Source organism: Vipera berus, assembly GCF_964194415.1.
Source record: "Vipera berus genome assembly, chromosome: 1".
Classification (NCBI taxonomy): Eukaryota; Metazoa; Chordata; class Lepidosauria; order Squamata; family Viperidae; genus Vipera; species Vipera berus.
The window spans coordinates 353764216-353788522 of record NC_138202.1 but is presented as its reverse complement, the minus strand read 5'-3'; the positions used below and the strand labels follow the sequence as shown (position 1 = coordinate 353788522).

General features: G+C 43.0%; 1 protein-coding gene across 1 annotated transcript in view; it reads left to right on the top strand.

Moving 5' to 3' along the window:
• AATF (apoptosis antagonizing transcription factor) overlaps positions 1-24307 on the top strand; it is a gene marked incomplete at its 5' end in the record, with an annotated part of 117019 nt that overhangs the window by 20017 nt on the left and 72695 nt on the right. The window contains one exon of the mRNA XM_081346588.1: positions 1239-1376. Within this exon, the coding sequence (XP_081202714.1) occupies positions 1239-1376 (138 nt within the window). The remainder of the gene's footprint in view (positions 1-1238; positions 1377-24307) is intronic.

Genomic DNA, 24307 nt, shown 5'->3' with positions numbered 1-24307 from the left:
TGCTGTAAATGCAGCCCCGTTGCTAAGCACCTGAAATGTGGTCACATGACTCCAGAGGTTGGGGAACAACCGTTGGAATTTTGCATCAAGTAGATCTCTTGTACCTTCAGTCATTAAGTGACCGGTCGTAAGTCGAGGAGTAACAGGTATCTGTGAAATATTTATTACATTGACTTACAATCATTCGTTTAGTGACCGTTTGAAGTTACAACGGCACCGAGCAAAGCGACTTAATGATGGCTGTTCACAGTTACGAACGTTGCAACATTCCCATGATCAAAATTGGAGCCCTTGGAAACTAGCGTGTATTTATGACAGTTGCACTGTCCTGGGGTCATGTGATCCCCATTTGTAACCTTCCCAGCCGGCATCTGACAAGCAAAGACGGGGGGGGGGGGGAGGGAGTCAGATTCCCTTAACGACCACATGATTCACTTAACAACTTCAGCGGTCTACTTAACAACCGTGGCAAAAAAAAAGGCCCTAAAGTGGGGCAAAACTCATTTAACAACTGCTTTGTTTAGTAACAGAAATTTTGAGCTCTATTGCGGTTGTAAGTTGAGAACTACCTATTACTCTAGTAATGGAATGAATGCCGTATTCCAGAGGTCCCCAACTTTTTGGGTAGCAGGGACCGGTTCCGTGGAGAAAAGTTTTTCCGCGGACCAGAGAGTGCGTGGTTTTGTGTGCTGCCTGCATCCCAAGGATGGGGCTTTGCTTGTTTGTGCGGGCCGGTTGCTGGCATACCGCAGCCCGGTACCGGTCCACGGACCGGGGGTTGGGGACCCCTGCCGTATTCCATAAAATTGCTGAGAAGATTTTTGTAGAAGATTTTGTGGCTGCTTTTTTTTTTCCCCCCCTGCCTGCCCGCTTTTATTTTTTTACTTTATTTTACATCCCTTTTTCCTTGTTCCGATACGGCTTTGTTGTTTTAACTGCCTCAGGAGGGAAATTCATCCGATCATTTAAACCCACGGGGATGGGGTGGTGGTGGAAGAGAAACGGGGAGAAATCGTAAGCTTCTGTATTTTGCTTGAATTGAATAAAAATGGCCACCGTGCTTGGAAAAGCAGTTTCTGCTTTCCCTCCAAGGAATTTAGATAAGGCAGGAATAATGGAATTGTGAGACCTGTTTCCGTGATGGGTCTGCTCTGTTTAAAATTGCAGCTACAACAAATGCATGACGGCTAAAGTTTTGTGTTTTTCTCCCTCCCTCTCTTTCTTTATTTCTCCTAAAGCCCTGTGGGATCACCTCCTGGAAAGCCGAATCAAGCTGCAGAAGGCTCTCTTAATAGCCAACCAAATTCCACAGCCAGATTCCTTCTCCGAGTTCAAGAAGAGAGGAGGAGAGGAATTTTCTAACGCGCTCAAGAACAGTAAGGATCTATCTGTGATTGTGTGTTCTAATATTATTGACAACATCGATAATACATTACGGGTTTCCTTGTGTTGTTGCTGGCGTTTTACATACTTAATAGAGGAAAAAGGGAAAAAAAATGGGGGCCACAGTCAATCTCTGTGTATTGATTACACAAAATTAAACATCCATTCCTAGGTCTGCTTACTCTGTATAATTGGTCTAGTGCAGTGATGGCCAACCTTTTAAAGACCGAGTGCCCAAAAATCGTTGTTAAGTGAATCGCTGCAGTTGTTAAACTGGTAATACGGTCCTTAAGTAAATCCGGCTTCTGCATTGTCGTTGCTCATCAGAAGGTCTCCAAAGGGGATCACATGACCCTGGGACACTGCAACTGTCACAAATACGAGTCAGTTGCCACAGGTCTGCGTTTTGATCACGTGACCATGGGGATGCTACAATGTTTGTAAGCATCAAGGTAATAATTTAACAGCTAACCACCTTGTATAATGTGAGATGCATGATGTAATGATGGGAATGACTCAGCAGGGTCTATGTCCCTTTAAGAGCAAGCAGGGTCTGTATCCCTTTAAGAGCTTTGTTTAAAAGGGAAGGCTCTGCAGATGTGTGCTCTCTCTCTTTTCTGTTTCCTGCTGTAACTGCTGTGTGTTGGAGATGGCTGTATTAATACGTGTATGTATATTGTTCCCGGTCTATGATATTGTAGATAGTGTATGATAAACCACCATTTACGGATAAACCAACACTGTTTACTGTGTTTACTCCTGGGGTATCTCAGCGCAATAAGACTGTGCATGCTCTAACAGTAAGCAATCATAAGCCACTTTTTCCAGTGCCATCGTAATCTCAAAACAGTCGCTAAACGAATGGTTGTAAGTCGAGGACTGTCTGTAACTGAAACGGGTCTTCAGTGTTTGTGTTGTGCTTCAGGTGAAATGTTTTGTGCTGCACAGCTTGCTGCTTCTTTAAACCAAGCCTCTTTCCCCCCCACCCCGCTTTTTGGTTTCAAAGGCAATGTCCTAGCAACAGTCAGCCTGACCTTTTAGTAAAACGTATGCTATTAACGTATTTAATGAGATGCATTACAAACAACAGCAAACGACGTGTTTCATTACTAGTCCAAAAACTGTGATATCGTGAAGACCTTTAACAGAAACAATGGTTGACATTTCGATGTTTCCCATAAGCAAAACTCAAGTTGTGAACACGGAGTTTAATATATAAAATTCAAACACAGGACTTTAAAAAAAACAAAAAACTAAGCTTTCCCTCAGGGGATTAAAAGAAGATCCTGCACTTTAGCATGGCTTCTGTTGATGGTATCTTCAGATAGTAAGTGCTAAATATTTACAGGATTTAGAAATAAAACCCTGACTGGTTTAACCATCTATTGGGACCTGAGGTAGTTCAATCTTGCAAACATAGATCTCCCATAACCTTCTTTCCGTGGCAGTGTTTGTCTTCTAGTTAATAGCCCTCAGAACAGCGCACAATAAAAACACAAATAAAACCCAAATCTGTATAAATCAAAGCGAAAAGGAGCATAATAAAGCAGTCAGTTAAACGGCAGTGGCTAAAACAGGAAGTTTTACTATATTACAGAAATAAGACTACGTTTAAAATAGGTCAGAAACCACTAGCACACATGTGCGGGGGAAACTTTACCTTTACTTTTTATGGAAATATAGAGGACTAAAAGGCCTGAGAAAAACAAAAAGTAAGACATTATTTACATTTGATGAATTTCGCAGATAGTGAACAGAGGAAAAAGTAGGGAAGAGGTAAAAAGAGTGAAAAAGGAAAAAAAAAGCAAGCATAGTAAAGTTTGCTATCAAATTTCAAAATAACAGTGATTAAAAATCTGTCTTCAGGTAGTCTTTGATTTAGGGCTGTAATTGAGCTTGACAATTGCAATCATAAGCCGTGGTGGTCGTAAAGAGGGTCATCATTTATTTTATTTATTTATTTATTTTAATTCCATTTTATATCCTGCCCTTCTCCGAAGACTCAGGGCGGCTTACAAGCCTAGCAGTAGCCTTCATTCTATGTATATGCCTGCTTATTAGGGCTTTCACACACATCCCCCAAGCGGCATTATTACAAAGTCAGCTTAATTGCCCCCAACAATCTGGGTCCTCATGAGCACGGGGTTGGACTAGATGACCTCCAAGGTCCCTTCTAACATCATCATCATCATCATCATCATCATCATCATCATTATTATTATTAGTGACCAACCTGATTTGGCAACCTTTTTTTTTGCCATGGTTGCTAAGTAAATATTGGGGTTGTTAAGCAAAGACATTGTTGGCTATGTTTTTTTTTTGCAGAAACCAGAAGGAGATGCCAGTTTTTGGCAAAAACATAAATTGTAGTCACGTGACCACAGGATGCTGCAAACAGCCATAAATCCAGGCCAATTGCCAACCAGCCAAAATGTTATGTGACTGGGTAGGAGGGGTCACTGAAACTTTGGAATGTTGTAAAGTATCTTTGGGGGACGGTCTGCTGAATCGTTGCTAAGCGACTGGTGGCTTACCTGTATTAAAATCAAATTCAAATCAGTTCGAAAGTTTGAAGGGATTAAAGCAAGTCAGTCTTAAAATTAGATTGTTATACAATAATTAACTGTGGCGAATATAAGCAATATTGGCAGAATCTAAAACATACAATAATTTGTTCCTAATCTAGAACCAAGTTAGAAAAATCATTAAAAGTTGAATATTGAAACCTGAAATTATAGAAAATAAAAAACTTTGAACGCGGCAGTTTTTACAATTGCAATCCAAAAATGATTTGCACATTGAATTAAACAATATATCCAAGTTGTTTTTCAAATGCTAAGTTAGTTTTGACACCAGCCTCTTATTCCTCTAATTTATTTGCCATCCTGCAGACAGGATTGTTCGTAATTTCTAACGGAAGGCCTAAAGAATCACAGCAGGTGTTTCTATGTACAGAGCCAGTTCTATGTACTTTGAAGGAACAGGAGGTTTAATAATATTTAATAAGAAAATAATAAGCTGAAAAGAGAAATCTACTTTTCAGTTTGTTTTATCCTTTAATAAATTATTTTCCAAAATTGCTAAACTTTGCAACACTGCCACCAGAAATGGAAAAAAAAATGCTCCTTAATTTCTTACAGTTTTAGAAAATGAATTGTCTATTTTCACATGTTATCTTACTAGATTTCTTTAAGTGTAATATTTATTGTGAATTTGCCACTTTGCCATTGATAACTAAACCATTGTTGTCTTTCAGTGTTCTATTTAAATTCTGCATCTATTTAATCATACAGTATTTTACTTCTTCACTCTCTGATCCACACTTTATTAGCAGCATATAAATAAGCCCCAATAGGCTATCTACATTTTCTGTGATAAATGTTTCAAATTCAATCAGATCTCTTAGAATATCACTTTGTTTTCATAATTAATTTTGGACTATACAACTATTGTAGATACTGAAACATATTTGGTTCTCACTGTTTTAAAGACAGACTCTTGAAGGATTTTATCTTTTTCTGATTAATAATTGTCTTGCAACCTACATGAATTATTGTCTCTTCACTAATCTGTTTTTTATACAGACTGCTTCATGCAAATAAATATCAAGATAAAAGATGATAAATATGGAGCTAATTCCTATTTTTAGTTATCCTTTGCTTTCAAAATACTACTTGTTGAGTAATTTCTGAATTCTTCTAAAAATTTTTTAGAAACGTTAATTGCATTAGAGATGTTTATGAAAATCACCCAAAAGTCCTATTTCTTCTATAGAAGCAGTTCAACCATAAAATACTATAATCCTATCTATTCTCAAAGTTCAGCAATTTGCTTGGTAGTACAGTTTAAAATGCGATGCTGCTTCCAACTCTTATAAAAATCTTGATCTTTAACGTCAGGTATTTTATTAAACCATATAAAATGGAATGGTAGTGACATGTTGAATGGTGCAGTTGGAACAAATGTTGTAAGTGTGTCTTAAAAATCGGGGAGAGGAAGGCATAAATGCCGTGACAGTATTGAAAAATGGTGAGACTCTGTGTAAATATTAAATATTTAAATATTAAAACATAGATGCAGTCTGCTTATAGCCTCTCAACTTGTTTAATTAACATTATTGTTCCCCCATCCAAAGCCAAAGTGAATGCACAGGGATTAGTTTAAGTGTGCCTGGGAGACTTTTAGCAGCACTTAGGTGGAAAGTGCACAAGAGGGGACAGACAGTCGGTAAAATATGGAAATGCAAAAGTGCAGAATTTTGCTCCTCAGCACTTTATTAAGAAATGTTTAAAGGAGAGTTTATTGAATGTTGTACATTATTGTGTATTGTGTGTGTGTGTGTGTATGTGTGTGTGTGTGTATGTATATATATATGTGTGTGTGTGTGTGTGTGTGTGTGTAGATAGATAGATAGATAGATAGATAGATAGATAGATAGATAGATAGATAGATAGATATCCCCCCTTCATGGATTACTGCCTTGTCGTGGCGAAGGGGCTTGCGTAATTCAATGAAGCTATGAGCTATGCCATACAGGGCCACCCAAGACGGACAGGTCATAGCAGAGAGTTCTGACAAAACGTGATCCACTGGAGAAGGAAATGGCAACCCACTCCAGTATCTTTGCCATGAAAAGCCTATGGACAGTACCAAAAGGCAAAACGATATGACGCTGGAAGATGAGCCCCTCAGGTCGGAAGGCGTCCAATATGCTACTGAGGAAGAGCAGAGGGCTAGTACTAGTAGCGCCAGAAAGAATGAAGCGACTGGGCCAAAGCCGAAAGGACGCTCAGCTGTGGATATGTCTGGTGGTGAAAGGAAAGTCCGATGCTGTAAAGATTTTTTCTCCATAGGAACCTGGAATGTAAGATCCATGAATCAAGGCAAGCTGGACGTGGTCAAACAAGAGATGACAAGACTGAACATCGACATCTTAGGTATCAGCGAACTAAAATGGACAGGAATGGGTGAATTTAATTCGGATGACCATCAGGTATACTACTGCGGGCAAGAATCCCTCAGAAGAAATGGAATAGCCTTCATAGTCAATAAAAGAGTAGGAAAAGCAATACTGGGATACAATCCTCAAAATGACAGAATGATCTCAGTTCGAATCCAAGGCAAACCATTCATTATCACAGTAGTCCAAGTCTATGCCCCAACCACCGGTGCTGAAGAGGATGAAATTGACCGGTTCTATGAAGCCCTACAGCACCTTATAGAACTAACACCAAAAAATGATGTCCTTATCATCATGGGGGATTGGAATGCTAAAGTAGGAAGCCAAAAATAACCGGAATAACAGGCAGGTTTGGCCTTGGAGTACAAAATGAAGCAGGGCACAGGCTGATAGAATTTTGTCAAGAGAATACGATGGTCATAGCAAACACTCTTTTCCAACAACCCAAGAGACGGCTCTACACATGGACATCACCAGACGGTCAACACAGAAATCAGATTGACTATGTGCTCTGCAGCCAAAGATGGAGAAGCTCTATACAGTCAGTAAAAACAAGACCAGGAGCTGACTGTGGCTCAGACCATGAGCTTCTTGTTGCAAAGTTTAGGCTTAAACTGAAGAAAGTAGGGAAAAGCACTAGGCCAGTCAGGTATGAATTAAATCATATCCCTGTTGAATATACAGTAGAGGTGACAAATAGATTTAAGGAATTAGATCTGATAGACAGAGTGCCTGAAGAACTATGGACAGAGGTTCGCAACATTGTACAAGAGGTAGCAACCAAAACCATCCCAAAGAAAAAGAAATGCAAGAAAGCAAAATGGCTGTCTGAGGAAGCTTTGCAAATAGCTGAGGAAAGGAGGGAAGCGAAAGGCAAGGGAGAAAAAGAAAGATACGCCCAATTGAATGCAGAATTCCAGAGAATAGCTAGAAGAGATAAGAATGCCTTCTTAAATGAACAGTGCAAAGGAATAGAAGAAAACAATAGAATAGGGAGGACCAGAGATCTTTTCAAGAAAATTGGAGAAATGAAAGGAACGTTCAATGCAAAAATGGGCATGATAAAGGACCAAAATGGCAGGGACCTAACAGAGGCAGAAGAGATTAAGAAGAGGTGGCAAAATTACACAGAAGAACTATACAAGAATGAGCTTAATGTCCCTGATAATCACAATGAGGTGGTCACTGACCTCGAGCCAGACATCCTAGAATGTGAAGTGAAGTGGGCCTTAGAAAAGCTGAGCAACAACAAAGCTAGTGGAAGTGACAGTATTCCAGCTGAGCTATTCAAAATCTTAAAAGACGATGCAGTAAAAGTGCTACACTCAATTTGCCAGCAAATTTGGAAAACTCAAGAGTGGCCACAGGATTGGAAAAGATCAGTTTACATTCCAATTCCAAAGAAAGGCAGTGCCAAAGAATGTTCAAACTATCGCACCATTGCACTCATTTCTCATGCTAGTAAAGTTATGCTTAAAATCCTACAAGCTAGACTCCAGCAGTATGTGGATCGAGAACTACCAGAAGTACAGGCAGGATTTCAAAGAGGCAGAGGAACTAGAGATCAAATTGCCAACATACGCTGGATCATGGAGAAAGCTAGAGAGTTCCAGAAAAACATCTACTTCTGCTTCATTGACTATGCTAAAGCCTTTGATTGTGTGGATCATAACAAACTGTGGCAAGTCCTTAAAGAGATGGGAGTACCAGACCATCTTATTTGTCTCTTGAGAAACCTATATGTGGGCCAAGAAGCAACAGTGAGAACTGGACACGGAACCACCGATTGGTTCAAAATTGGGAAAGGAGTCCGGCAAGGCTGTATACTGTCGCCTTGCCTATTTAACTTACATGCAGAGCACATCATGAGAAAGGCAGGGCTAGATGAATCAAAAGTTGGAATTAAGATTGCCGGAAGAAATATCAACAACCTAAGATATGCAGATGATACCACTCTAATGGCAGAAAGTGAAGAGGAACTGAAGAGTCTCCTGTTGCGAGTGAAGAAGGAGAGTGCAAAAGTTGGGTTGAAACTAAACATTAAGAAAACCAAGATCATGGCATCCGGCCCTCTCAGTTCCTGGCAAATAGATGGGGAAGAAATGGAGGTAGTGACAGATTTTATTTTCCTGGGCTCCAAGATCACTGCAGATGGGGACTGTAGTCAAGAAATTAAAAGACGCTTGCTCCTGGGGAGGAAAGCCATGGCAAATCTAGACAGCACACTAAAAAGCAGAGACATCACCCTGTCAACAAAAGTGCGTATAGTCAAGGCTATGGTCTTCCCAGTTGCAATGTATGGCAGTGAAAGTTGGACCATAAGAAAGGCTGAGCGCCAAAGAATTGAGGCCTTTGAACTCTGGTGCTGGAGAAGACTCCTGCGAGTCCCTTGGACTGCAAGGCGATCAAACCGGTCAGTCCTAGAGGAGATCAACCCTGACTGCTCTTTAGAAGGCCAGATCCTGAAGCTAAAACTCAAATACTTTGGCCACCTAATGAGAAGGAAGGACTCACTGGAGAAGAGCCTAATGCTGGGAAAGATTGAGGGCAATAGAAGAAGGGGACGACAGAGAATGAGGTGGCTGGATGGAGTCATTGAAGCAGTAGGCGTGAGCTTAAATGGACTCCAGAAGATGGTAGAGGACAGGAAAGCCTGGAGGAACGTTGTCCATAGGGTCGCGATGGGTCGGACACGACTTCGCAACTAACAACAACTATATATATATATATATATATATATATATATATATATATATATATATATATATATATATATATATATATATATATATATACACACACACACACACACACACACACACAATAATGTACAACATTCAATAAACTCTCCTTTAAACATATATATAAAACATATATATAAAAATAAATTCTGGGAGTTGAAGTTCTGGTCAAGTCCCAGAATTCCTGAGCCAGCCATGCTGAGGAGAAAGGGAGAGGTTTCCATGCTGAGCCATGCCGGCTCAGGAATTCTGGGAGTTGAAGTCCACGAATCATAAAAGAGCCAAGGTTGCCTACCCCTGCTTTAGCCCAAGAGGTTCTGAACTTTGATGAATGTATCAGGGTAATCATAGCTGGTTTGTGTGTGCGTGTGTCTACAAGTGTGTGTGTGTGTGTGTGTGTGTGTTTCCAGTAATGTAGAGTTTTCAACACACCTATGACCTGTACCTCCGATCTAAGACAATCCTTAGTTTACGGCCACAATTGATCCCCAAATTTCCATTGCTTAGCAATTGCTAAGCAGTCTGTACAAGTACAGACTGGGCAAGACCTGGCTCAGAAACAATAACTGTGAGAGGGACCTTGGAGTCTTAGTGGACGATCACTTGACCATGAGCCAGCAGTGTGCAATCCTGGGTTGTATAAATAGAGGCATAGAAGCAAGATTACGCGAAGTATTAGTACCGCTTTATAAAACCCTAGTAAGACCACACCTCAAATACTGCAGCCAATTTTGGTCACCATATCACACAAAAAAAAGATGTTGAGAATTTGGAAAAAATTCAGAAAAGAGCAACTAAGATGATGAAAGGCCCGGAGACCAAAAGATACAAAGAATGGCTGCGGGACTTGGGACTGGCTAGTCTAAAGAAAAGAAGAAATAGGGGAGACATGATAGCAGTATTCCAGTATCTGAGGGGCTGCTACAAAGAAGAGGGGGTCACGTTATTCTCCAAGGCACCAGAGGGAAGAACGAGAAACAATGATTGGAAACTGACCAAAGAGAGAAGCAACCTGGAATTAAGGAGAAACTTCCTGACAGTGAGGACAATTGACCAGTGTAACAGCTTGCCTCCAGAAATCGTGGGTCCTCCATCACTGGAGATTTTTAAGAAGAGGCTAGACCAGGCATGTCAAACTGCCGGCCCACGGGCCGGATGCATCGCAACAAAATCGCACCCTCCCCATTGCTGGCAATGGGGAAAAAGTCGTGATATGTCGCGCGACGTCACGTGATGTCGCGAGTTTGACATGCCTGGGCTACATGTCTGAGATGGTATAGGTTCTCCTGTTTGAGCAGGGGGCTGGACTAGAAGACCTCCAAGGTCCCCTCCAGCTCTATTCTATTCTAATAACAGGGTTGTTAAGTGAATCTGGCTTTCCCATTGAAATTGCTTGCAAAAGGTGATAACAAGATGCTGGGACACTGCAACTGTCTTAAATACATGCCAGTTGCCAAAAGTCCAAATTCTGATCACGTGACCACGAGGGATGCTGCAGTTGTAAGAGTGAAAAACGGGTCACATCGCTTTTTTCCAGTGCCATTGTAACTTCAGACGGTCACTAAACGAATGATTGTAAGTTGAGGAATCTGTGCTCTGAGAGCCTTCTTAATTCTCTTTCTCCTGACCAAGCTTTGCTCTCTCTTTGCCTTCTGGAATGCAGCCCCTCCCTCCTGGGAATCCAGGTTACATTCCACCACAGTCACACTTTCTCAGCCCAGTGTACCCCATAAGCTATTGAAAGGGGCAGGGGGGAATGGAAGGAAGGCACATTGTGCGTGTTGTTAAGCGCCCAGAATCACTTAGGTGAGCTGAACAGCATTCACATTTAATAAAACAAATGAATGTTGCCTTGAGTTTCTGAATGAAGGGCAGCGGACCGGAAGTGTCCGCAGGGAGGAGCTGAAATCTACAAGAATGGGGGCCCTGCGTCAGAATCTAAACCCCGCCCCTTTTCTACGAGCCATTTGCATATCTGCCATCTTGCAGATTTTAACCTCCCTCTCCCGTGGACCTTCCTGTATTGTTCCTGTTGTTACACAGACAGGCCTTGACTTACAACGATTTATTTCGTGATCCAAGTTACGACAGCCCTGAAAAAAAGTGACTTACGACCGATGTTCACACTTGACGACTGTTGCAGCCTCCCCAGGGCCACGTGATCAAAATTTGGGTGCTTGGTGACCGACTCGTACTTAGGATCGTTGCTGTGCCCCGGGGTCATGTGATCCCCTTTTGCGATCTTCAGACAAGCAGAGTCAATGGGGAAGCCAGATTCATTTAATTAACCATGTTACCAACTGAAGAACTGCCGCGATTCACTTAACAGCCGTGGCAAGAAAGGTCGTGAAATGGGGCAAAATTCACTTAAGGGTTTTGCTTAGCATCATAAATTTGGGGCTCATCTGTGATTGTAAGTCGAGAACTACCTGTATTTACGTAGAACATTAGGATTCTAACTGCAGTCAAAAAGCCACCTTTATAATATAGGCAGTTCTTGACATATGACTACAATTAAGAGCGGACGTAAGTGGTGCAGTTGTTAAGTAAGTTGCACCCCGTTGTATAACTTTAAAGGAATTATCATGCTTCTTAAGTCAATCTGGCTTCCCCATTGACTTTGCTTGACGGAAGCCCTTTGAGTAGGTCACAAATGTTGATCACATGACCCAGGAACATTTGGAACAATCGTAAATACATGCACCCAAAATTTGATAATGGGATTATATGGACGCTCTCACGCTCGTAAGTGGGAGGACTGCTTGTAGATCACTTTTTCCAATGCCGTCTTAACTTCAAACGGTTGTTAAATGAATGGTTGTAAATTGAGGACCCAAGTGCTGAGAGACAGCTGAGTCTTCCTCTTAGCGTAAAACCCATTTCAATTTTATATATATGGAATCCCGGTGTTCTGCCAAGCCATGGTTTTGTTTTAACCATGGTTGTTGAATAAACTATGTACAGACCATCACAATGACTGGCCCACATAATACGCCGCCACATCAAACGTAAGCAAAATGCAACATGGCTTAGCATAATGGGAAAGTCCAATTATTAGCTTCCAATTGACCCACGATGGCCTGTTCTTAAGCTTTCCATCCTTCAGCGCAGCCGGCTGAATTTGTATTTAAGAGGGGCTCGTGCGTGCGTGCGTGTGTGTATGTGTGTTGTGGACAGCCCCTCTGCTCTCAAGGGTTTAAAGCCTAAACAAAGCGACACTGCCTCTTTAAAAAACAAAAAAGCAAAAAAAAAAACCAAAAGCCATCCTATATAAATTATGGCCATAAAGTTTTTTTTTTCCACCCAGCAGTGCAGCCTAATTAATTCCTGTTCCATACACAAAGGGAAATGCTGGGTGACAAATGGGTGCGAAGCTTGAAAGCTGCCACGTCGGCAAAACATTTTCTACTTCAATTTATAAGCCATTTTGCAGTAAATCATCCAGCAGAATCTGAGATCCACCGGCCGATGACAGGCAGGCCGAGCTACCGAAGGTAAAGCAAGGCAGAAAAGGCCCTGCTAGATGGAGAACAGGAAGAGTCCCCTACATGCCCACCTCCCCATTTAAAATTTTGTGCAGCCAAAAGTCCCCTCGGTACGACCGCGGGGGTGGGTCTTTCCTGCTCGCCGCTCTGCGCGTAAAGAGGAAGAATGGCAACTACAGGTAGTCCTCGACTTACAATCACAGCGGAGCCCAAACTTTCTGTGGCTAAGCGAGACGGTTGCTAAGCGAATTTTGCTCCATTCGACGATCTTTCTGGCTACGGTGGTTACGGGGTGGGGGTGGGGTGGGGGTCACTGCGGTCGTTCTGTTAGTAACACGGTTGTTAAGGGAATCAGGCTTCCCCGCTGAGTTTGCTTGTCGGGCCACTTTTTTCATTGCCATTGTAACTTCAAACAGTCACTAAGCGAACTGTTGTAAGTCGAGGACTACCTGTACTTCATCACTTCCCCCCCCCCCTTTTTTTTTGGTCATCAAGTTTTTGACACATTGCTAGGTGATTGGTGGTACTCGGATGTTGCCGTATTCTAAAAGTGGTACAGTGGGTGAAAAGGTTGAATAGCCCTGACCCAAGTGATTCTGGGTGCTTTACAACAGAGGTCCCCAACCTTTTAGGCATCTGGGACCGGTTCTGTGGAGAAAGGTTTTTCCACGGACCGGAGGGGGCCTGGTTTTGTGTGCTGCCTGCATCCCATGGATGGGGCTTTGCTTGTTTGTGCGGACCAGTTGCTGGCATGCCACGGCCCCAGTATCGGTCCACGGAGCAGGGGTTGGGGACCCCTGCTTTACAACATGCCTTTACAACAATGTGCCTTCCTCCCATTCCCCCCCCCCCCGGCAATAGCTTATGAATGAACTGTTGTAAGTTGAGGACTTATACCATCACTGACCTCCTCCATTAAATAATAATAAGTTGGAAGGGACCTTGGAGGTCATCTAGTCCAACCCCCTGCTCAGGCAGGAAACGCTATACCATTTCAGGCAAATGGCTGTCCAGTCTGTTCTTAAAAACTTCCAGTGTTGGAGCATTCACCGCTTCTGGAGGCAGGTTGTTCCACTGGTTAATTGTTCTAATGGTCAGGAAGTTTCTCCTTAGTTCTAGGTTGCTTTTCTCCTTGACTAGTTTCCATCCATTGCTTCTTGTCCTGCTTTCAGGGGCTTTGGAGAATAGCTTGACTCCCTCTTCTTGTCTAAATGTGTTTGACTACAGCTGGCATTATCATCTTTTTCTGCCTTTTTTTCCAGCTGCATCTTCTTTTCTGATATGCACGTATCCCTCCCTTTTGTATTTAGCTTCCTAATTAGAATAGATAGAATAGAATAACAGAGTTTGGAAAAAATTCAGAGAAGAGCAACTAAGATGATACAAAGGCCTGGAGACTAAAACATACGAAGAACGGCTGCAGGACTTGGGTTTGGCTAGTCTAAAGAAAAGAAAAAATAGGGGAGACATGATAGCAGTCTTCCAGTATCTGAGGGGCTGCCACAAAGAAGAGGAGGTCACATTATTCACCAAAGCACCAGAGGGCAGGACGAGCAACAATGGTTGGAAACTGACCAAAGAGAGAAGCAACCTGGAATTAAGGAGAAACTTCGTGACTGTGAGGACAATTAACCAGTGGAACAGCTTGCCTCCAGAAATTGTGGGTGCTTCATCACTGAAGGTTTTTAAGAAGAGGCTAGACAGTCACTTATCCAAGATGGTATAGGTTCTCCTGCTTCAGCAGGGGGCTGGACTAGAAGACCTCTAATGTTCCTTCCACCTCTATTCTATTCTAGTTGGAAGGGACCTTGGAGGTCTTCTAGCCTAACCTTCTGCTCAGGTTGCCCAATCTCTTCTTAAAAACTTCCAGTGTTGGAGCATTCACAACGTCTGTAGGCAAGTTTGTTCCACTGATTAATGGTTCTAACTGTCAGGAAATTTCTCCTTAGTTCTAGGTTGCTTCTCTCCTTGGTTAGTTTCCATCCGTTGCTTCTTGTCCTGCCTTCAGGCACTTTGGAAAGTAGCTTGACTCCCTCTTCTTTGTGGTAGCCCCTGAGATACTGGAACATTTCTATCATGTCCCCCCTCATCCTTCTCTTCATTAAACTAGACGTACCCAATTCCAGCAGCTGTTCCTTATATGTTTTAGCCTCCAGACCTCTAATCATGTCTGTTGCTTTTCTCTGCACTCTTTCTAGAGTCTGGCTTCCTAGTTTGCAGAGTTATTCATTGCAAATCCCTTTATTTATATTACAGGCTTTCACGTACCCTATTATTGCATGAAGCTCACAATGGTTGCAGCCTTCCTGGGGCCATGCGATCGCCGTTTGTGACTTTCCCAGCCTGATTCATGTAATGACCACATAGTTCAACTGCAGTGCTTCAACTTAAACAACTGTGGCTGAAAGGTGGTAAAATTGGCCACGTCTCCCTTAACAACTGCCTTGCTTAGCAACTGAAATTCTGGTCCCAATTGCCGACATAAATCGAGGACGTCTCCCACCCAGCCTTTTCATAACCAACGCGAGTCAAAGCTAGCAATCTCAGCTTGATTTGCACATTAAAGAGACCCATTAATTAAACATTTCACTCCTCTGCTATCTTCCCCCCAGGATCCCTCTATTCTTTTACATAGAAAAGGAGTAGCGGAATGCATGATTCTCTGCTGGGCGTGCTCTCTCCGAGGGTATGGCTGCATTGATCTTTTCTGTTATGTGGGGTTTTTTAAAAAAACAAAAAACCCTGGTTTAATTTTCATAGGGCTATGTAGATTTTGTGTTCTTTCCCTGGCTGTGATTTCCAAATAGAAATGTAATCTTGGCTTTTTAGGAAAGAGAAGGTAGAAACACAGGCTGTATTCAGGGTGGGACACTGAAGCCCGGAATTGAGTCATTTTATAACTACAACAATAGTTGTAGTATTAGTAGTAGTAGTAGTAGTAGTAGTAGTAGTAGTAAGTTGGAAGGTACCTTGGAGGTCATCTAGCCCAACCCCCTGCTCAGGCAGGAAACCCTATACCATTTCGGACAAATGGATGTCCAGTCTCTTCTTAAAAACTTCCAGTGTTGGAGCATTCACAGCTTCTGGAGGCAGGTTGTTCCACTGGTTAATTGTTCTTCTAACTGTCAGGAAGTTTCTCCTTAGTTCTAGGTTGCTTCTCTCCTTGATGAGTTTCCATCCGTTGCTTCTTGTCTTTCCTTCGGGCGCTTTGGAGAATAGCTTGACTCCTTCTTTGGGGCAGCCCCTGAGATATTTGAATGCTGCTATCGTGTCTCCTCTGGTCCTTCTCTTCGTTAAACTACACATACCCAATTCCAGCAACCGTTCCCTATGTGTTTTAGCCTCCAGTTCCCCGATCATCTTTGTTGTTGTTGTTGTTGCTTTTGGTAGAGGTGACAGTTGTAAAGTGGGGAGGTAGGTTTCTCCAACACTTTGTTTCTGGGTACGTGAGAATTTGTATTGACGTACTGCATTCAGCGAGCTTAATGACACAGAATTTAAGCCTTAATCCGACATATAACTGCCGTGACACCTTCTTTAGACAGCAGTACAGGCAGTCCTCGACTTACAGCCATTTGTTTAGCGACTATTCACTCAAAATTTAGAACCATTGGCTTGCGCTTCACAACCATCACAACGTCCCCGTAGTCACATGATCAAAATGTGAGTGTTTGGCAACCAACGTCAGCAAAGGAGAATATTTGTAGCTCGGGTTTGAAATTAAGAGATCCTTGATGCTCTCTGAGCTTGGTTGTTTTCTTTCAGACATTTCATTATCAAACTAGGTAATATCCTCAGTGACAAGAGGAGCCGTAGCGGCCCCGTGGTTAGAAAGCCGTGCGGCAGGCTAACCGTGCTGACTGCTGGTAGTTCGATCCTCATGGGCTCAAGGTTGACTCGGCCTTCCATCCTTGTGAGGTTGGTAAAATGAGGACCCAGATTGTTGGGGGGCAATGTGCTGACTCTGCAAACTGCTTAGGGATGTCTGTAAATCACTATAAAGCGGCATATAAGTCTAATTGCTATTTCTAGTTTGGGTTATGAAACGTCTGCAAGAAAACAACCAAGCTCAGAGAGTAACCAGCATATATTTACTGGGTTTTGCAGCATCCTGGAATCATATCCTATTTGTGACCTTCCCGTCTGGCTTCCAACAATGCTTAAAGACCGAACACGATTTACTTAACTGCAGTAATTTGCTTAACAGCCAGGGCAAAAAGGTTGTAAAAATGGGTGTGACTCACTTTAACATCCACCTTGCTTAGCAACCAAAATCCTCCGGGACAACATCTCCCAGAAATACATAAGGCACCCACTTTCCTGTGTGTTTGGAGGGCTCTCGGGATCTGGCCCTCTTTTCAGGCCTGGGGTTAGCATGCCTGTGGAACTCCTATTATATTCATCGTGTTTTTATTGTTTGTATTGACGCAGCTGTTTTCAGGTTTCTCCGCCTTATTTTATGTCTTTAAAACTGTTTTAAATTATGTATTTGGATGCCACAAATTGCCTAGAGTCTTTTGGAGGGAGGGGTGGGTATAATAAATGTAAGTAATATAATAATGTCCATTTTCTAATCAAAACGGGTCCGTAATCGATTTTAAATTAAACCTAGTTGGTTAACACAGTTCAGATCATTAGGGGGGGAAATGGGCGGGGGAGGGAGAGAATAGCAGAGTTGAAAGGGACCTTGGGGGTCTTCTAGTCCAACCCCCTGCTCCAGCAGGAAACCCTATGCCTTTTCAGACAAGGGGTTGTCCAATCTGTTCTTAAAAACAGTATATAGGTATAGAAAGACAGTACAGGTGATTGACAACGCGTTAAGACAATACAGTAGATTATGCATACTAAATGTTACACAAAACATAAACAGAAAAATCTAAATTTTGTGGTGCAGTCACACCTTGTAGAGATGACTGAAGCAGACCTGTGGAAGGTTGTTGAAATGGTTGCAACAGAGTTTTAGAGATCATCGCAACCTTGCGTTAGTTTGTCCCGCGAAAGTCCTGGCTCTCTCTTTCCTTTCTGCGTCACTGCTTCCTTAGGGCTGAGTTTGTACCAGTCAGGTTAGCACTGGAGAGAGTCGCATTCTTTGTTGGCTTGTGTCGGTTGTGGACTGTTAAAAACACCGCTGCTCTCAGCAGAAAGAAGTGTGAACAGATATTTCAATCAATCAATCAATCCAATCAATCAATCAGTCCAATCAGAATAGAGCTGGAAGGGACCTTGTAGGTCTCCTATACCAGGGGTTGGCAACCTTGGCCCTTTTATGACTCGTGGACTTCAACTCCCAGAATTCCTGAGCCAGCCAGGCTGAGGGGAAAGGGAGAGGTTTCCATGCTGAGCCATGCCGGCTCAGGAATTCTGGGAGTTGAAGTCCACGAGTCATAAAAGAGGCAAGGTTGCCCACCCCTGCCCTATACCATTTCAGGCAGGTCTCTTCTTAAAAACCTCCAGTGATGGAGCACCCACAATGTCTCAAGGCAAGCTGTCCCACTGGTTTAATTGTCCTCACTGCTAGGAAGTTTCTCCTTAATTCCAGGTTTCTTCTGTCCTTGATTACTTTCCATCCATTGTTTCTGGTGCTTTGGAGAATAAGATGACCCCTTCTTCTTTGTGGCAACCTTGCAAATACTGGAATACCGCTATCTCTAGTCCTCCATTTCGCTATACCAGCCAAACCCAAATCCTGCAACTGTCCTTCGTGTGTCTCCAGGCCTTTAATGATCTTAGTTGCTCTTCTTTGCACTTTTTCCCCAACGCCTCAACATCTTTTTGGTAATGTGGTGACCACAACTGGAGGCAATATTCCAGATGTGGCCTTACCATCGCTTTATAAAGTGGTACTTATTGGGAGCCTCGTGAAGAGGGACCCCAGTTATAGAGCATCCTTGCCGATACAAGAGGTCAGAGTGGAACTGTGGGCTCCTTGCTGCTCTCTGAGCTTGGTGGTTTTTCTGCAGGCGTTTCATTCCTAGCACTGATGACGTTACTGTTGTGATTCAGGGTCAGCCTGTGGGTTCGGCAGTTGGGTCGGACGACTCAGAGGAGGAGGAGGGGGGTGTTGAAGACCTTGCTGAGGGGGTTGAAGATCTTGCTGATGAGAGCCCTCAGCCAGGCCCCTCCCACTTGGTCACCACGGAGACCCAGCTGTGTGAGCCTGACAGCGTGGATGAAGATGACCCACAGCTGGCCCTGTTCAAGGACGCCCGACGCAGGAGGCAGTCAATTAGGAGTAAACAGAGGAAGGCAATGGGGCTTCTCGGAAGGAGGCAGAGAGAAGCCACGCCCTGAACTCTATATAAGGGGAATGTGTGGGGAGGGCTGGTTTGCTGAAGGCATCCGCTTGGATAGTTCGTGTTTCTTAAAGCTCCTGTTTCTTGGTTCGTGTCTTGTTTGTTTTTGTAGCTATAAATTTGGCAGGCGTAATTCCAGCCCCTTGCCGTTTGTAAAGGGGTTGTCCCTGCCTTTTCTGCAGGCTGGTACAGAACAGTTACCTAGTTTGGCTATGAAACGTCTGCAAGGAAACCAGCAAGCTCAGAGAGCACCACAGAGCATCCTTGCTTTGCAACCTTTGCCTATTCAACCCTGGCATATCTTATTCAAAAACTAGGCAGCAACCGACCAGATAAACTGGCAGAGATTCTGGTCAAACTCTGCCCGTTAAAGCAAGCAGCGTCTAGCTGGTAGGACGAGCGAGCTGTGTACCTGGAGAGAAGCTAAAGAGAAAGTCCCAAAATTTACTGAAAACAATGGAGATGATGGGAAAGTCCCTCGGCCAATCCAAATTCCTAGAACTCAGTTACCTAATCAAGGTAGGCATTTCTGGATGCAGAGCAGATCGGACATGGTGTCCCCTATAATGCCAGGGATTTGAAGCCCCTTCTTTTGTTTCTTTTAATCCCACCCCCAGATGTAACCCTGTCAATTTGCAAGACCTGACAGGGCTTAATTTTCCTTCCCTCTCCCTCCCTCCATTTACAGTTCCAATCTTTTTATTTTTATTTATAGCTAATCTTCGGAGGATAGGGTTTCAATCCTTGCTCAAACAGGAAAGCCTATACGTCATGGTGCTGGGGAAACAGCTGGGAATCCTAGCTATTTAACCAATATATAAATCATTTAATCTTATACTGAGGGAGTGGGGGAGAGAGAGAGAGAGAGAGAGAGAGAGAGAGAGAGAGAGAGAGAGAGAGAGAGAGAGAGAGAGAGAGAGAGAGAGAGAGAGAGAGAGAGAGAAAGAAAGAAACAACTCTAGAGTTTTTGAAATGACAGTATCAGTGCAGGCCATAGCCAGACACCCGCTGGGAATTGAAACAGCAGGGCGCTTTGGGGATTTTTGTCTTTTTAATTTGGGGAGGGGGCAGCCACATTTCTCAGTAGGACCTGATTTTTTTTTTAAAAAAAAAAGCAGTGCAAAAGTTCATCTCTTAACTTAGGGGAAGCATAGCTGGGTCTGTTTGAAAACGCCTCTCTTCCCCCCCCCCCACTTTTCTGAACTCCGAGGGCTGGAGGAATTAAAACTTGCATTAAGGAAATGGGAGATTAGCATCCTGTCTTATTTGTGCCTGTTTGCATATATTTGCTTCTTTTTTGTACTTGATGGAAATGGGAGCCAACAGTTTCCTACCGTACCAAAATGCAAAAGCAGCTGCTTCTAGAATACCAATGGAGGAGAACTACTTGTAGCTCAGGGTTGAACTGTGGGGTCCTTGGTGCTCTCTGAGCTTGGTTGTTTTCTTCCAGACGTTTCATTACCTAGCTAGGTAACGCCATCAGTGTGTTAGTGTTTCTAGATTCTGTCTCCTTTCGTCTCATCTTTCATCTGCTTCTTTTTCCCACCGTCCCTAGCTCTTTGCAGGCAAAACTTCTTTTCTTAGAATGATGTCGTGAGCCTCAAAATTATGTCTGGTTGTGATTCTTTCCCTTGCAGGCAGTCCTCAGCGTACAACCAACCATTCATTTAGCAACCATTTGAACTTACAACAGTGTCTTACAACTGGTCCTCACAAACATTTGCAGCATTCCCACAGTCAGGTGGTCAAAATTCGGGCGCTTGGCAACTGGCCTTAACAACCAGGGCAAAAAAAAAACCGTCATAAAATCTGTCTTGATTCACTGAACAACTGCCTTGCTTAGCGATGTAAACTTGGGTCCCAACTATGATTGTAAGTTGAGAATTATCTTTATGTTATCTCCCTGTCATATGGGAATTGCCACATAACAAGGAAACCTGCCTATCTATTTCAGTGACTTTGTACTATTTCCGTTATTGTCCTCAGCTTGCGGTGTCACCCATTCTGAGGGGAAAAATCCCATAGAAATTGTAGCCTAAGCCATGATTTTGCACCTATAAATATTCTACCATAACTCAGAGAGAAGCGATCTTGGTGTTCTGTACCAGCCTGCTACCGGCCCTGCAGAAAAGGCAGGGACAACCCCTTTACAAACGGCAAGAGGCTGGAATTACGCCTGCCAAATTTATAGCTACAAAAACAAACAAGACACGAACCAAGAAACAGGAGCTTTAAGAAACACGAACTATCCAAGCGGTTGCCTTCAGCAAACCAGCCCTCCCCACACATTCCCCTTATATAGAGTTCAGGGCGTGGCTTCTCTCTGCCTCCTTCCGAGAAGCCCCATTGCCTTCCTCTGTTTACTCCTAATTGACTGCCTCCTGCGTCGGGCGTCCTTGAACAGGGCCAGCTGTGGGTCATCTTCATCCACGCTGTCAGGCTCACACAGCTGGGTCTCCGTGGTGACCAAGTGGGAGGGGCCTGGCTGAGGGCTCTCATCAGCAAGATCTTCAACCCCCTCAGCAAGCTCTTCAACACCCCCCTCCTCCTCCTCTGAGTCGTCCGACCCAACTGCCGAACCCACAGGCTGACCCTGAATCACAACACTTGGCTCTGTTACAATGATGACCTTTGGCTCTCCAAAATAGTCGGTGGTGAGCACTCAAGATCCTGACGTTGATCTAGCTGAGCGGTTCCCTTTTCCAAGTCTTTGGTGTAGCTTATTCTCATCGCCTGATCTTTGATCTTTGTACCAAATGAACCAAACACCCTTTGCAAGTCTTCTCCTAAGATATGGTGTCTTTCCCAGTCATAAAAGATAAGACATTTGCATTGCTCTGGTGGTGAAGGCAACTGTTTGCACTTCTGCCTCATTCTCACCTTTGTTCCAAGCTATGTCAGTTTAGAGACCAAAAACAGCAAAAATAATAATAATGCTCGCCTACTATTGACTTATTTGGTCTAGACCAGGGGTAGGCAACCTTGGCTCTTTTATGACTCGTGGACTTCAACTCCCAGAATTCCTGAGCCAGCATGGCTCAGCATGGAAACCTCTCCCTTCTCCTCAGCATGGCTGGCTCAGGAATTCTGGGAGTTGAAGTCCACAAGTCATAAAAGAGCCGAGGTTGCCTACCCCTGGCCTAGGCTGCTTTATGACTCATGGACTTCAACTCCCAGAATTCCTGAGCCAGCATGGCTCAGCATGGAAACCTCTCCCTTCTCCTCAGCATGGCTGGCTCAGGAATTCTGGGAGTTGAAGTCCACGAGTCATAAAAGAGTCAAGGTTGCCTAGCCCTGCTCTAGACTAGACTGCTTTTCCTAGTTTGGACCGTTACATCAAAGATCAGATCAGTCACTGTGGCCAGTAATAAGTAGTTTTGGAAGAAATTAAGGAAAGTAGAAATACTCAGTTAGCAAAAACATGATTTTAAATATTTATTTTTATCCTGCCTTATTTTTCCTATTTTCCCCATAACAATACATCTGTGTGGTGGGATGGGCTGGCCCAAAGTTAACCCAGCCAGCTTTCATGTCTAAGACAGAACTGGAACTCACAGTCTCCTGGTGATTGACCCAAGGTCACCCATCCAGCTTTCTTGCCTAAGGTGGGACTAGAACTCACAATCGCCTGGATTCTAACCTGGTGCCTTCACCCCTAGGCCAAACTGGCTTCATTCTTATTCTTCTCCACATTAACTAACATTGTTAGTTGTAACACAGTTTTAACATGAAATGGAGAAAAGCTTATTGAGGTATGAATAAGGCCACATGTGGTCTCACTATAAAACTGGTGATGAGTGCATGGTCATCACGTTAGAGAAATTCCTGGGGATATATTGATTACTAAGGAAAGGGGAAAAATGGGTTTGTTTGTAGCTTATTCTAACTCTGTGACAGAACACGGTGGGCAAAGAATGCTTGTAAAGCTAGTAGTCATGGTTTGAGTTCCTTATTGCTCCAGACTATTTAATACATGATTTTGTTTCGAATTTCATTGCATTTTCCCATTTCATTTACCAGCAAGACCAGGGTCTTCCTAATTATAACAATAAGCAAACCTAAAGATAGGTTTTTACAGATAACCTATTTATTTCCTTAATCTGGACTCTTTTTTTATTATTAATGCATGCAATCTATTGCAACTGTGTACCGGTACTTCATTTTTGTTTAATAAATGTGGTAAATGGGAGGAAAAACCCTGCAGAAGGAGAACTACGAACTCAGCCTACGAACACACACTACCAAAAATTACAGTATTTATCCCACCATATTGTTGACGAAATGTCAAACCATAGAACACATAATTAGAAAGAGAAATTCTGGCCTTGCTATTGCTATTGCTATTGTTGAGCATGCCTGGTCCTTTGTATTTTACATTTTACATACAGAAATTTGAAACTGTTTTTGGAGGGGGAAAAAAAAGAGCTTTCATAAAGTGCCTGTTACTGTCATGGAAACATTCATGATTTTCTCATACAGGTAGTCATCAACTTAAAACAATTTGTTTAGTGACCGTTCAGATTTACAAGGGCATTGAAAAATGTGTCTTAGGACCTTTGCAGCATCCCCATGATCATGTGACCGAAATTCCAGATGCTTGGCAGCTGGTTCGTATTTATGACTGTTGCTGAGTCCCAAGATCATGTGATCACCTTTTGCGACCTTTGGAGAAGCAAAGTCAGTTGGGGGAGCCAGATTTGCTTAACAACTGTGTTACTAACTTATCAACTGTGGTGCTTTACTTAACGCCTGAGACAAGCAAGGTCGTAAGATGGGGCCAAACCCATCTTGCGACCCTAAATGTCTCACTTAACAAGAGAAATTTTGAGCTCAGTTGTGGTTGTAACTCGAGGACCACTTGTATTTAGAAGGAGAAATATACATCTCTTGAACATCAGTGGCCTTTTCCTTCTTCCTCTCCATGGAGTTCATCAAGAAATTTCAAGAAAACACAAGAATTTTTGTTTTCAGTCTAGTTCCCTTGTGGTGGCCAATACAGAGAAAAAGGCTTAGGACTTTCTCTTGCTTTGACATAAAGCCGAAAGATGATGGGCCACAGGAAACACACAAGGTGCAAAAAAGCTTTGGGAATGGTGATGCTTTGAAGCAGTGGCGTAATTTTCTGAGTTGCCGAAGTTAGGGGCCTTAAAATGTTAAAGCTTATTGTTATTCCGAGTTGATAATCTCTCCTTTGCTTTAATAATTTTTCCTCATGCCTGGATGGTCCGTGAGTTGCACGATAATCACTCACACAGCTTTGTAATCAATGCCCAAAGTAATAGGATTCCGCTGGCCAACGGCAATTAATAAATTTGTGTCTTTTTTTAAAACACTAGCAAGTCGGGCCTGAAATACGACTGACTGGCTTTTGCTCATTTGCATATTTATTGCAGTGGAAAAATTCTCACAGAATGATTGATGTGGAGCTTGCCTCTTGAATTCCAA